At 38.0% G+C, this 14,782-nt stretch overlaps 1 protein-coding gene across 5 annotated transcripts in view; it reads left to right on the top strand.

Annotated features, from left to right (window-relative positions):
- Positions 1–14,782, top strand: part of LOC121962863 (guanine nucleotide exchange factor DBS-like) — a 59,232-nt gene that overhangs the window by 26,320 nt on the left and 18,130 nt on the right. For all 5 annotated transcript variants that reach the window (XM_042513183.1, XM_042513181.1, XM_042513180.1 and 2 more), the window contains exons 2-4: positions 984–1,064; positions 3,381–3,495; positions 5,853–5,943. In XM_042513183.1, coding sequence (XP_042369117.1) covers positions 984–1,064; positions 3,381–3,495; positions 5,853–5,943 — 287 coding nt within the window. The remainder of the gene's footprint in view (positions 1–983; positions 1,065–3,380; positions 3,496–5,852; positions 5,944–14,782) is intronic.

Here is a 14,782-nt window from a genome sequence, read left to right as displayed (position 1 = left end):
AGTAAAAGATGACCCAAAGATTAGCAAGACATTTGTAAAAAAGTGCAAGAAAATTACCTAAAATTAGTGTAAAAATAAAAACAAAGTTTAAAAAAACAAAAACAAAGAAATTGCCTGGAAAAAGTGCTTAAAAATGATAATAATTGTGCAACATAATTTAACATGTGTCATAATAATTATGAATATAATTTTTTTCCCTAGCTTTTTTTTACACCGTCTGAAGCAGTTCAAGAAAAGTAATGTCGCTCCAGGTTTCAGAGAAATCTGCCCTTAAAATTGGAAGCTAGAATCAGTCCGTAAAGCTGCCCCTGTGGGGGGATTTCTAAAATATGAACAGTTTGCTCAGTTTGCACTTAGATGGTAATGATTGCCTGTCCTTGCCAGTCCGACCATACTGCCTTGGAAACCTTTCCACACTCCCCTCACACCGCTCTCAGTGCCAGCCTTTGTCTGTACTCCCAAACACACACATGTACTTCACAGTGATGCTCCTTTCCACACACTAACATGACAGAAGCATGACAGTTTTCATTCACACATGCACACATGCTTGTACACAATTAACAGTTCTCCCTCTTGTGTTTGGCATACATGGGTCACACATGGCAAACAGGGGATAGAGGGGATTTTTTTTTTTTTTTTATGTCTCTATATTTCTCTGTCTCTTCATGTCTCTGAGGGTTTGATGAGATAACTGAAGAGAGGAGGAAATCCAAATGCTGTAAACCTCATGTTCTCCGCTCTCCTCCCTTTCTCCTCTTTGGAAGTTTCTCTTTTATTTTATTTTTTATTCTCATCTTTTCTCCTTTCTTCCCCTTTCCGGGCCTCCTCCTGCGTTTGCAGCGGTCGTCTGACCTTGTCAGCCTTAATTGCAAAGATTGACTAACTTCCAACACGTTTGCCTGCTCTACAGTGTGATAATAAGGATGTGTTTTGTATGTGGAGACATTAGCATCTAATAAATATATCTGTGTTCTCCTCAGATGACATCCTGCAAAGGGATGGTCCTCTTTGTGCAGCAGAAATTGGCTCTGAACTCCAGAAGCAGTTTGCCATCCTGCCAGGTTGGTTTGACTTCTGTTATTTCTGACCATCACACACACCGAGGACATGCTGCACTCCATGAACCATTTTTACAGTCAGCCAGTTCAAATATAACTCTGTTTTCTTGTTAAAATGTACAGTAGGAATGTTTAGTTTACAAGAGATGCTCAATTTAAGCAAGTTAAGCAAATAAACTGCAACTCCTAAGAAAGAAAAACCCAACATTTCAAACAAGCTTAACAAATCCAATTACATGAAACATTGTAATACTGTTACACTATTAGACCTGCAGTGAAGTGGTCAAGTTCAGAATGAACTTGTAACCCCAGATGGATCTTGATTTTAAATGAGCACCATGGATTAAATTAGATTGGAGGATTTGTTTATTGGTGTGAAATCACATTCATGTAAGCCAAAGAAGTATTTCATGTAAGAATAGGACAAATTGTGCTTACCTATATTTAAATATGTTAATTTATGTGTGTTGCATTATAGATATTTGTAGCATAGTCTCAGGTGTGACCTCAGTTTATCATTTTTTGTTTCTACACAGCTTCGTTTGACTATTTTTGTAGATTTGTCAAAAGCTTACAGTCCACACTTTGGTTGCTTTATTTTTGTCAAACAGCAACAACATTGTAGCTGAAATCAGAGGAAGCGTGTGCCTCTGAGAGCAGTAGATTGCTCATACAGATGTGAGAAACAGTTTAATTTCTACTCTGCAGACTTTAAAGTATCACTTGAAAAATTATTCTGGAAATGAGACAATTATCTCCATTTATATGTGTGTTAGTTTAAACTTTCTATATATTTTAGTGAGGTGTATTAGAGGTCCTGCCTTCTGTGCGATAGCTTTAAAATAAGCAGCAATCTGTGGGGCCCTATAGACCCCCATATAAAAATACCCAAATTAACAGCAGAAATAAACGTGTTTACATCCTAAGCACATTAACTCAAGTACTGTACTTACGTATGAATATATAGTACTTGTACTATACCTTAGCATTTTCTCTTCATGTCACTTTATACTTTTACTCCAAAACATTTCAAATGGAAATATTATACTTTTTACTTTCTTGCATTTACCCGACAGCTTTAATTATTTTACAAGTTTGCAAGTTTTTTTGCATAAAAAAACATATGAGTTTATGAAATATGATGTTTTGTTATAAATTAAATTACAAAATGTGTTTGGTTGTGCTAAAAGACCCTCTAGGGAGCCAAATAGTCTTTTTTTTAAATCAGGAACTATGGTAGTTTTTTAAAAATGTTTTTAAGAATTTAAGTTGTTTGCTTGCTAAAACTAATATTATCACGCAAATGCACCGTGCTAACCAAGCTAGCAGCTAGCTTTAGGGTTAGTTCCACCCTCTTGTCCGAATATGGTCGCCCTTGGCTCCAAAAATCCAAGATGGCAATAGCCAAAATTTCAAAGGCTTCACCATGTGACGTCACCATGGCTACGTCCATTATTTTACAGGGAATGCTTTAGAAGCATCAACTTAATTAACCTGTTGCTGTGTAGACAGCATTGCGTTGTCCATTCATGTACATTACACTTCTGATTCAGAGGCTTACTTCCCTTTAGAAATAAAAACAATTTTAATGTTGTAAATTTAAGATAGACGAGCACACACATTTTGCCCTTGATAAAGTTCTTCATTCGTCAACTTGTCTTGAAAGTAAAGATCTCATGAAAAGTTTGACATTTTATTAAACTTAACACAAAAAACATCTCACACAGAAATGTAATGCAACATAAAGAAAAAAAAACATATGCACACTGATGCACACAGACACACACACTTAGGGCCCAGTTTGGGGTTACCATGACGATAATGCCTGCCCAGTGTCAGCATGTGAATAATTCATTATAATGAAGAACGGCTTTGCAACTTGACCCACCAACGAAAGAGAAGGTCTAGTGTTTGTGTGTGTGTGTGTGTGTGTGTGTGTGTGTGTGTGTGTGTGACAGAGAGAGAGAGAGAGAGAGAGAGAGAATAATAACAGCAACAACAACAATTAATTAGTGCACACAGACACACACACATAAGAAATGTATTAATCTCACCTTTAAAAGATAAGCAAGGCAGAATTCAGGAAGTAAAGGTAAAGTTAAAACAAGAGGACAAAAAATGCAAAATGCAAGACCCAAATTGTCAATATGAGTAAATACAAATAAAAAGACCAAAACAATAAAGATAATAAAAGTAATGTCCCTCTGCTCAAATGCATGTATTTTCCCATGTCAATAACATGCCAAGCGTCAGGTTGACATTGTCTGGTTGTCACTCTAAGCTGTTCTGTTTTTGTCTCCTGGACCTGTGCATCTCAAGGGGGCCGCGGGATGAACGGCAGCCCCATCATCGTCTTCCCAGAGTTCCCAGAATTCAGCGAGCTGGAGGAAGAGGAGGTCCAAAATGTCCTCAGTTACCTCAGCAGCATCCCCAGGTTAGCAGTGCACACACACACACACACACACACACACACAGACACACACACACACAGACACAGTCGGCAGCTTCATTTGGTCTGACAACTGTAAAGGGAATCTAGCCAATTTGTGGATGTGTAATACCGTCTGTAACCAACAGATAGCAGCACAACACCAAAGGCCTGCCACAGGGACAGAGCCATAAAAGAAGACATAAAGACATAGATTTGAAATAGCAGGAAATATATATTTTGGGATATAAAATAAATTATAAAATGTATGAACTGCAGAAAGACAAGACTTCCCATTTAAAATGTACTGATTTTAATCTTCAGAATTTATAGAATATTCATAATAAAACAGCCACAATAAACCTGATGCTTTAAGAAAGATTTCTGGTGTGACTTCAAGGTTAAATGAAACAGCATTAGTTTTGCTAATTGAATTCAAATTAAATCATTCCATACACCTCTTTTCTCCTCTCTGTCCTTTCTCCTCCTTTACTCCCTCCTCCCTCTCTCTGCTCCTCCTCCCTCTCACCTCCCCTCCCTTTCTTTCACCTTTGCTTTACTGCTGAGCGCTGCACTCCCATCACACACACACTCAAGCGTACACACTTATAATTAAGGAGAGTAGAAGAATGGAGATGTATGCATGTATATGTACACATATGTGTGTGTGTGTGTGTCATGGCGGCCTTTTTTTGTGGCTCATCACCTTTCATATCCCCCTCTGAGCCCCCTCCCTTTCTCCCCACTAGCTATGTGCATCCAGCTGCCAATCGGCTGCTTTCTGCGCTCTGATTGGCTGTGGGGGAACAGCAAGACGCGGGGCTTGGTTTTGATTGGCCGAGGGCGAGAGGCAGGTGGTGGAGGAGCAGAGAGAGAAGGGAGAGGAGGAGGGAGATGCTCTTTAAGGATGTGATCGGTCACCTCTTTCCATCCGCGGGCTGCAAACAGATGATTGTTGATGCAAGAATTAGACACTGACAACAACAGACTACGAAAACATTAAGGAGGACTGGATTATTGCTGGATGATAACAATGGGATTTTAAGAATTTGTGGTTTGTTTTTTTTTGGTGTGGAATTGCAAATAGTCTCCCCAGATTTTCAGTCGGCTTCATTCATGGGGTTGGAATATTTTTTTCCGGTAGAAATGGATTGAGGATTTGATGTCGCAGCGTTCACCGGGTAGTGTGTACATTTTCTCAATATGTCTGTGTGTGATGATAAAAATTGGCTAATCATTATGCCCAGATGGACCAGCTCAGCAGTTGTTGGCCCCACAGTGTGTGTATGTGTGTTGTGTCTTAATCCGTTTTGTGTTAAGGTGTTAGTAAGCGTGTGTCCAGCAGAAATCTTTGCAGGAAATACTGCATTCACACACACATTAGCTTAATGAGGTTGCTACATATGGCACTGCCTGTGGAATGAATGGCAGGATCTTCACGTACACACACACATTAATGCAGAGCCAAGGTTGCCATGGTAATCACAAGGGTCCCTCATTATCATCACTGATGACAGATGATTACTACAGACGGTTGTTGCAAAGGTTTAACCTTTCCTCGCATTGCTTTTTTATCCCCGAAAAATATTTGTGAAGACCAACAAAGGTCACTGAGGTTCTGCCTGTCTTTTCTTATTATTATTATTTATTTTTCAACAACAGTTTATGTTACAGAACATACCATCATATGTGTGCATAAAAAGTGCCTATTTGCACATATGTGTCAAATCAAGATTTTTGGGAATCCTTTTATTGCCAAAGACTTTCTTGAGAAGTTCATTTTTATCATTTCTATTTCAAAAGACAGCATGTTGTCTTTAACCTTTTAGCACTGCCAAAAAGTATGTCTGACAGAGGGACAGAAACCACTTCCAGGTTAGCTGCAGTATTACACTGTAAACTTACACTGCTGTAGAATACTGCAGTAAATTTAACAGTAATACCCATCTGTATGATAATACACAAAATAGCTGGCAGAAATGTGGCCCTATACTAACAGCATTGCACAGTTGTTCCAAAATACAGTAAAATACCGTAAATATTGATACTTTTTGGAGCCAAAAGAGTTAACATAAACAGTAGACTGCTGTATGATTTTATGGCATCATACAGAATAAAAGGGGCTGGAGCCTCATTTACATAGCTACACTACAAACACTGCTGACTTAGCAGCTACAAGCAAAGAAGAGAAGACCCAAAAATACTCGTAGAATTATCTCAAGTTCAAATCACATTTATACAATCTATATAGAAGGGGATCCTGGGCCTGAAAAAGGTTGAGACCCCTGCTCTAGACCTTTACAACACATTCTCATATAAAAAGGCGTTTTCCTTCACTAACAGCATGTGCTTCTTTCCTGCAGCGTTGCAGCATCAGGAGTGGGTTTCATCCTGGTCATCGACAGACGACTGGACCGATGGGCCGCCGTCAGGGCTACCCTGCTCCGCATCGCAGTAAGACCCTGAGTGCTTGTGTGTCTATGTGTTTGTGAGATTGTGGATCAGTTTGTTTGTGTGCATCATGTGCTGATGATGTACCTCTGACGACTACAAATGGCTGTTTTGGACTGCGTGCATTACTCTCCTCGTGGTAATGGTTGTTTGAACACAGGTCTGTGGGTGCAGTTGCTGATGTCAGCTGTGTTTGTGTATAATTTGGTTTGTCACCACTTAGAGCAATGGTCGTTTTGGTTTTTGGTATGTGTTTTCTAACCTGTAAAAACTATGCATTAAGTGTGTTTTAGTTTAAGTTTGTTTTAGTTTTTAGTTTAAGTTTTCAGTCATTAGCCAGGGCTCATACAGTCATGAAAAAAAAACCAGGAAAAGTCATTGAATTTGTATATAGCAATTTCCAGGCTATACCCTGAAAAGTCATGGAATCGTGTTTAAAAAATCAGTATAATAACACATGATATGTTCAAGAACCATGGGGAATTTGAAAATTCAGTGATAATTAGAAAGAAACTGTTTTTGCAGTTTCTGTTTTTGTTTGTGAGTTTTGAAGACAAAAAAAATAACAAAGACTTTTTCATTAAATTCTTTTTCATTTAAAAATCACCAAAAATATGCAAGGAAAAAAACCTCCCAAAATTTTCAAAAGGGAAAAAACACTGACTTTTTTTTCTTTAAGAAAAATCACCAACATTTTTTAAAGAAAATAAATGTGCCTTTTTTGTCTTTAAAAATCGCCACAAATGACCAGGCAGCAAAATAAGTACAATATACAGCCATTTAAAGGTCTTTGCCCTTTCCTAAGCCAAAATACAAAACATGTATACATGTACAAAACTGTGCTTAAAAAATTATTTGACATGCCTCCCCCTTTTTGCACCACCCACTCCCTTCTCATAAATATCGTACAGCCCCCAAGTTATGCTTAAATATTCAGTTTTAATCCTGCTCTTTTTGAATAATAAATATTTAGGAAAAGCATATATCGTAATGAAGAAAAACCATTAAGGAGTATCTATGGTCATTTCAGAAAATGTATGATATTAAACATTTGCCTCAAAGTCATGGAAAAATCATGGAAATCTTTTGGTAAAAATGTGTAGAAATGTATATTAGCTGTGTATGGGAAAGACATGTACCTGCAATTAGGCCTGTTGAGGACAGTTTTTTTTTCTTCCTAGATAAAACGAAGCAGGAGGGGAGTTAAAAAATAGTGTGTTATGCTGGAGTGGGTGGTGGATGAACATTGTGTGTGTGTGTGTGTGTGTGTGTGTGTGTGTGTGTGTGTGTATGTGTGTGTGTGTGTGTGTGTGTGTGTGTTCGATGAGATATTGTCCTGAAAGAAAATCCAAACTGTGTGAGCCATTAGTCTGGTTTTGTAATTGTGCCATTGGCCCACTAGCCTACTTCTTGCATGGTGTAAAACTTTCACTCCTCTCTGAGATGATGAAGTGAAGAGGCAGTACAAGAGTGAAAGAGAAGGGATACCGGGAAATGCTTAAAAAGGGAAAGTTGGGAATGATGAGATGAGAGGAAAGAGAACCGTGAACAGCAGAGAAGCAGAGGATTTACATCAGACAGACTTGAGAATCAAAGTTACTGATCGCTGCTCTCTGAGGCCCTTTGTTATGAAAAATGAAAAAAGTAGAGAAGGAAACTGCTCTATCTGAAAGAAATATGTGGTTAGGACGATGTTTCCAGACACTAACGCTGCCTTGACAGCTTCCTTTGTGATCTATTTTACTTTAACCCTTTGAAACATGGATCAACAGCACTTTTCTTTTGCTGCATTCACATGCCTTTCACGAGCATTTAAACCTTTCAATTGTGAGCGTATTGGTTTGACTTCTCTGGAAAACATGGGGAAAAAGGCAATCAGAGATTGTGCATGAAATGTTCTGCAAATAGCAAGAAATTAATAAAAGATGACAGGAATATAAGCTGAAAATTAGCTAAAAAAGTGAGGGAGAGATAATTAATAGAAAATTATCAAAAAAATATATTTACAATTATTAGAACTATATATTTAAATTTTAATACATACACTGTTTTTATTATTAGCTCTACTTATTATTATTTCATCTTAACATTTTTTAGGCCATTTCCTATAAATTACTAATTTTTACTAACTTTTTTGTTGCAAATTGTGTTTCTTAAAGTCCTAACTTTTTTGCTTATTTTTCTGTCATTTCTTGTGAGGGAGCTTGTTGCCTTATTTCCAGGTGTTTTTAAGGTGTTCACTTTGGCAGCTTCACCTCTGAATCCTGATTAACCTGCTCTGCCACCACACCCAACACATCTGTTGTTAGATGCTCATCCTGTATTACACCGTTTAGCGTGTCCAATATATGCAGATGTATGTTAATGTATGCTAATTGGACAATGATTATAATCAAACCCAATGGTCTTTCCATGATATTTCTAAGAAACCATCCCCACTGTGAGAATAAGTCATAATGAAGCTCATTGCTTCATAATGACTCCAGGAAGTCACTTTAACCTGTACACAATAACATCTGCACACTCAGACACCCCCCACCCCCCTCAGTCATAATGGACCATTCCAGGTTTGTTATCTTATTCCAGTCCATTGGCCCAGTCTGTGTCCTTGAAGGGGACATTGGCGGACTGTGGGTTGTGCTGATAGCAGGGAACCAATCATTTTTTCTGTATTTATCGGTGTTGCTGTATATTCATGTGGATGAAAAACAAACTAAGACACATGGAAACAGTTTTTCGGGCAAAGTATAAATGTTGAGAATAAATTAATATTAATTCAGAAAACTTCACCAAACACTAAACCAAAGTCCTTTTATTGAATTTTATTTTATGTTTTTTATCAGTTACTGTTGACTTAACAAACTACATATCTTAGCCAGACTTTGTTGTTTTCTTAAACCAGGACCCTGTTTTTCCATGTTTTGTGTTTAATGAGAAAATTTCTTTCTAAATTGGTCCAGTATTGAGAGAGGGTGCTGCAGATGATAATTGCTAAACAGGTCCTGTCAGTGTGTGTGCACCAAAAGTGCTTGTTTTTTTTGTTTTTTTGTACCACTAACAGAACCAGAACCAGGAAGCATATCTTACTCTCATCTAAAAGAAATGTAATTGTCATGTCACCTCTCACATGATATCAGAACAAGACATCTTGTTAGTAGGACTTGGACACGAAACAAACCAGAACATCTTGCGACCAATTTAAAAAAAATACTGTTCTCATTCATCGGTTAGACAAAAAATAGGGATAAATGGTCCTGGTACAAAACAAAAAAAGCAAAAACATATTAAATGTTGTTTGTTTTATTATTGTAATTTTTCTCTCATTGATAGAACTAAAACTAGGGGAAAGAATCAATAATAAAGCTAAGATATAATGAGTCCTGGACCATATCATACTCAGTCTTTAACCCTGTGATGTCGAGAGGAAGGTGGGCGTTTATCAGCATGGTAGCACAAGCTTCTCTGCAGGACTTCCTCTTCTCCTGCTGATCGCCGCTCTATCTCTCTCTCTCTCTTCTCTTTGTCATCCATTACTTCACTTCTTTTGTCTGCTTTTGTGTTTCTGCCGTCTCTTTGCTCCTTGGAATCGTCTTCCACATCCCTCCCACACAGCACTTTATACAGTAACATTTAAAACAACTGGGAACACAGTGTTTTTACTGTCAGCTATGTTCGTCGAAATGTTTATTCTTTGATATCAGGCTATTGTGAAAAAAACTGCTATCGTAGTCTGACAGAAGTAAACAAAGAAAATCGTTGAGACTACAGTTTGTCTTTTCCATTTTGGGATATCAGGTTGGAAGGAATCTCACACTGTAAAGTAATTCAACGGATCAAGCTGGTTCAAGGCTGAAAATGTTGTTGATGATTCCTTTTGTTGACAGTACTAGTATCTTAAAGTTATTGCAGTATTAACCCTTTGAATCCAAGAGCGACATCACTTTTCTTGTGCTGCTTTCAGATAACCCCTTGGACCCTAAGCAATGTTTTGCTGTATTATTTCTTCCAAAAACACTGAAAAAAAGGCAATGAGCTACTGTGTAAGAAATGGTCCACAACTTGCAAAAATTAGTAGATTGAGAAAATTGTTTTTAAAAAGGCTAGGGAAAATGTGTCGGGGGGAAAAAGAAAAGAGCTGGGGAAAAATTACACTTCTAATAATCATAATGAAATACTGTATATTGAATTATATCACAGAATTATTTTAATTTTTAACTACTTTTCCAAAGTAATTTCCTTTGATTATTTTTTTTAAACTTGTTTTTTCCTTGATTTTATTTTTTCAGGTAATTTTCTTGTACTTTTAATTAAATTTTTGAGTCATTTCTTCTTTTCTTTTCTTGCTCTATGCCACCTCATCAGTTTGCTCGGCTTTCAGAGGTTTAATGCCAAGATGCTTCATAAAATATGTGGCACAAAGTTGACATAAGCAGAATAATATATTTTCAAAAAATGTGAAACAGCTAGAGTAATATTTGTGAATCTGAGATCCAAAAACCCTATCCCACTGTGTTAAACAGCAGATTCTGATGACAGAAGCCTCTTAAATTTAGACTTTCATCAGGCTCTAAGAAGTCTCAAAAGATCCTTGAATATAAGTCCCTTTCAAAAAGATTCACCAGTTGTTTTCGTTTTAAATCCTTTGCAGTTTTCATGTTGAGGAAGCAGAGTTGTGTATGAAGAAGAAGTCCATGTTTGAAACAAGCAGCATTAAAACTTAACCTGCAGGCACGGAGAGCAGGTGGTGAGAACAGTGTCTCCTCCTCAGTCCCCTGCGGTAGATGTCCGTCTTGGGCAACGCCTGCTTTGTCAACCAGCCAATGACACACATTCTTACTGGAGAATGAAGGTCGTCCATCTTCCCATGAGGCGCTCTGTTCATCAATGCCGTTCAAGGTCGCCTGCTGCCATTTGCTGGTTCTCCTGCTGGATAGAAAAAAAAATATGAGCGGGCAGTATTGTCATGTAAAGCCAGAGATTAGTGTATGTGACCAGATGCTCACAGACGGCTGCGCTGGCTTGCTCTCCAGTAGATTTTAGTCTCATGTACAGTGATGGATGATGAGCTTTGACCTTTAGTTGATAATCACCATGAAATGAGCAACAACTGCTGCTCACAAAGTTACAAGTCGAGCCTAAAATAATGAATTCTTCCTGCACTGCTAAAATGAATTATATTAAAGGGTTATTTCTGTATTTTTCTATTCTGGACCCTTTTTTTACCATGTTATTATGTCCAGTGACAAATAGAAAAACAATAATTGAAATTGTTCCAGTGTTGAGTAAGCTCAAACAGGCTGCATTATAACATTAATGAGTAACTGTGCACCCTCAGTGTGAGTCCACTAAAGTGGCTGTTTTCATCACTGACAGGCTCAGATTATTATTATAATAATTGTCTGACAGACATTATGGAAAGGATCCCTACAGAGAGAGACCTTTTGTTGCTGTTGTTTTCGTTAAACCTGAAACAGACTCAAATTCATGGTGGTTAAATCAGCCGAACTCCATTTAACTCTTTGAAACCTGAGCAAAGAAAGAAATGGCCCAAAGTTAAGCAAGAAATTAGTAAAATGTTATATAAAAAAAATACCTACAAATAACCAAAAAGGGGCGAGGGGGTATAAAACAAAAAAGAAATTTACTTAAGAAATTATATAAATATACATTTCTTGACATTTTCCCCTAGTTTTATGATAATATCTAAAAGAATACCCCCAACCAATTTTCAAGTTATTTCTTTGTCACCTTTTGCCAAAACAAATTGTAATTTGCAGGATATTTCTGGTCAAGTTGCTTGTTATGTTTTTTTCCTCATGTTGTTGGAAGAGATCAAGCTTATTTTTTCTTAGGTGTTAGAGATTTAAATGCTTGTGAAAAGTGTCTTAACGCATCACAAGAAAACTGATGTCAATCCAGGAAAAGGGTTATAAACCGTGATTTTATCATTGTAAAACATACTACATTTAAAGTCCACAGAAGCAAAATAAAACTCACAAAACTGTCTTAGTCTGTCTGTTGACTGTTCCAGCAATCACCAACTCGCCTAATAAAATGTGAAAATATGCTGGCTCTATACACGCTGAAGTGACTGTGTATTTAAATGGAGTCTGGTAGGCTTGGCGATGGCAATTTTCACGCTGTTTCCGGTTAAACAAAAAGGATCTTACTCTTAAACAAAAAGTTCTATCTCTGTAGTGATCATTTCTATAATTTTATTAGACCCTTAGAATAACAACTGTAGCCTGTCAGTGACAAAAATAAGCACCTTTAGTGGACGGACGTTGATGGTGCTCAGTTGCCTACAGGGATTTAATTGCAGCTGACCTCGCCTCTTTAATTCAATACCAGACCAATTAAAAATTGTTGTTTCCATGAGTCACTTGCACACAAAAACATGAAAAATAAGGTCTATGTTGAAAATATTGAAGTGCCTCTTTAAGCCCCTTGGATCATTTGTTTACAACGTTTACCCACTTATTTGCGCACTACAATTGAGTTACTGTTAAGGGACATTCTCATATTTTATAACCATTATCAGCCTCAATAAATGGCTTTGGACCGCATAAATCATATAGGTCCATTAGTGAGTATTGGTCCAATTTTATTACAGTGAGTTTCTGTATCCTTTCTGGATACTTTCACACAGATTTCTATTTAATCATTGACAATCTTACTGTAGGTCCACTGTCCAAATACCAGGATTTAATGAGGGTAAACAGGGTGAATCCACATGCCTTTGCAGTCAAATGATGATGGCACATCGTCATTGCTGTTGCAGCCCATCTTTGTGATTTTGACTGATAAATATACAGTCACTGAAGCATACGGGAACATTGCTGCAGGGTTCAGACACACAGCTCTGTCAAAGAAGAAGCTTGAATCTGATACATTTTTAACTAACCAGCTAAAAAGCTGGAACAGTACAGCAGCCTCTGTCAATCTCTTTGTTATAATTTGGACACTTGCCATGTCCAAAAGCGGTGATGCAGTCAGTGGGGGTCTGAGCATGTGGAGGGAGGAGATTTAATATGAGGGCTGTCCAACTCCCATGAGGACAATGTGGATGTCATTAGAGGACAAGACTGGAGTGGTTTTCCTCCCAGAAAGAATATAAATCACCCTGGTCAACAGACAATGATATTCTAATCCTAATCATTTATTTATGTGTGCTTTTTATCTGCGAAAAAAAACATTAAAGTGTGCACGTGTGTGCGCATCACTTTAATGTATAAGTGTGTATCCAGGGGTAACGCATTAGCATGTGTGTGTTCATGTGTCAGGGGGACGCACCGAGCAGATTGTGTTATTATCATGTTAATGCAGAGGTACAAATTAAAGCAAGACCTCTCACGGCTTATTGAATTTAATAGGTTCTAATTACAGATGTATTGCTTGCTGTGTTTTGTATCGTGAGTTATTGGAAGGAGAATAATTTGCTCAGCTCCAGAAAATAATTTGGATAACACAATGTGTATATAATATATATTTTAGCAGGCTAAACAACAGTTGGGTTTTTTTGTTGTTTTTGGGTTGTCATTCATCCCATTCTCGTGAACACAATATCTTATGAACACTTTGGGGGAATTTCTTCAAATTCGGCACAAACGTCCACTTCAAATGTTCAAATGTTCAGAATTTAGTGGTCAAAGATTAGAAGTCAAGGTCAGCGGCATTTCTGTGTGTCAAAAAGTCTGCAGAAGAGCAGGAGGAGAAAAATTTGGACACGGTCGTGGTTGGGGAAAACAAGACAACTTGGTGAGCTCGATTTATTGTCATCTACAAAATTCATCCCAAATTTCTGGTACTGTCGGGATTTTATCCCAGACTGTCTTTGATCGCATGATCGTGACATCCTTGAACCTCTCATTGTGCGACGTGGGACTACCGTTTTAGAGCCATGACTAAAGATATCGCCACGTTTCTTTCATGTTGGTAATCTTTTGTATGCAACAGTCCCAAATCACACAGTGTATACCAGGCCTAAGCCTCGCTTTTGTCTCATTCTCATGAATTTAATAACATTTGGAGGGAATTTTTGCCAAAGGTCAAGACATTTGATCAGTTACAGAACTGGTGACACTAATCTAGGGTGTCCACCTTGAAACCGTGCTGACTGGATACAGATCTTCTGTGCCGTCTGTGTGTGTGAAGCATTCATGTTTTGGCAGATGTGGATGTAAACTGTAAGTGCAACTTGTCAGGGCGCGGGAGCAGACAATGACAACACAGTAATTTTATTAATACGTTCCTGTAGTTTTTATCTGCAGATGTGATTTGCTGAAATTAGAGCAGTAAGCGCTGTAAGGGAGCGCGTGGTGTTATTTAAAATATGCTGTCAGTTTGGGAGGAAATTGGATAAGATGTAGAACGAGCGCTGAATTTGCCAACCTGGCTCTTTCATCAGCATCACAGCAGGTGGTGTGTTCCTGTGTGTGTGTGTGTGTGTGTGTGTGTGTGTGTGTGTGTGTGTGTGAGCTAAAAATAAATGAGTGCAGCACCATCAGCTCGACATCGACTTATAAGACACATCGATACAGACAGACATCTCTCTCCCTTCATTTGTTACATACACACACACACACACACACACACACACACTCTGCTTGTCTTGTATCATCACTCTTGCTCGCATTCCGTCATGCACTCTCCATCTCACCCCTTGCGTTTTCCAAGGAGACTGGTTTCCATGGTAACCAGCATTGCATGACTATGATGTATGTGTGCTGCGGTGTGAGTGCAGGTTTCCTTGCAGACTAAATTAAAGCTGTACAGGCTTTTTTTTTAAACGGATTCTATCAAATCTCTTGTGTTTTTAAGGGACGTTCTCTGTGATTCAGAT

The sequence above is a fragment of the Plectropomus leopardus genome, chromosome 24, assembly GCF_008729295.1.
Source record: "Plectropomus leopardus isolate mb chromosome 24, YSFRI_Pleo_2.0, whole genome shotgun sequence".
NCBI classification, from domain to species: domain Eukaryota; kingdom Metazoa; phylum Chordata; class Actinopteri; order Perciformes; family Serranidae; genus Plectropomus; species Plectropomus leopardus.
This window is presented reverse-complemented; position numbering and strand designations above follow the sequence as displayed.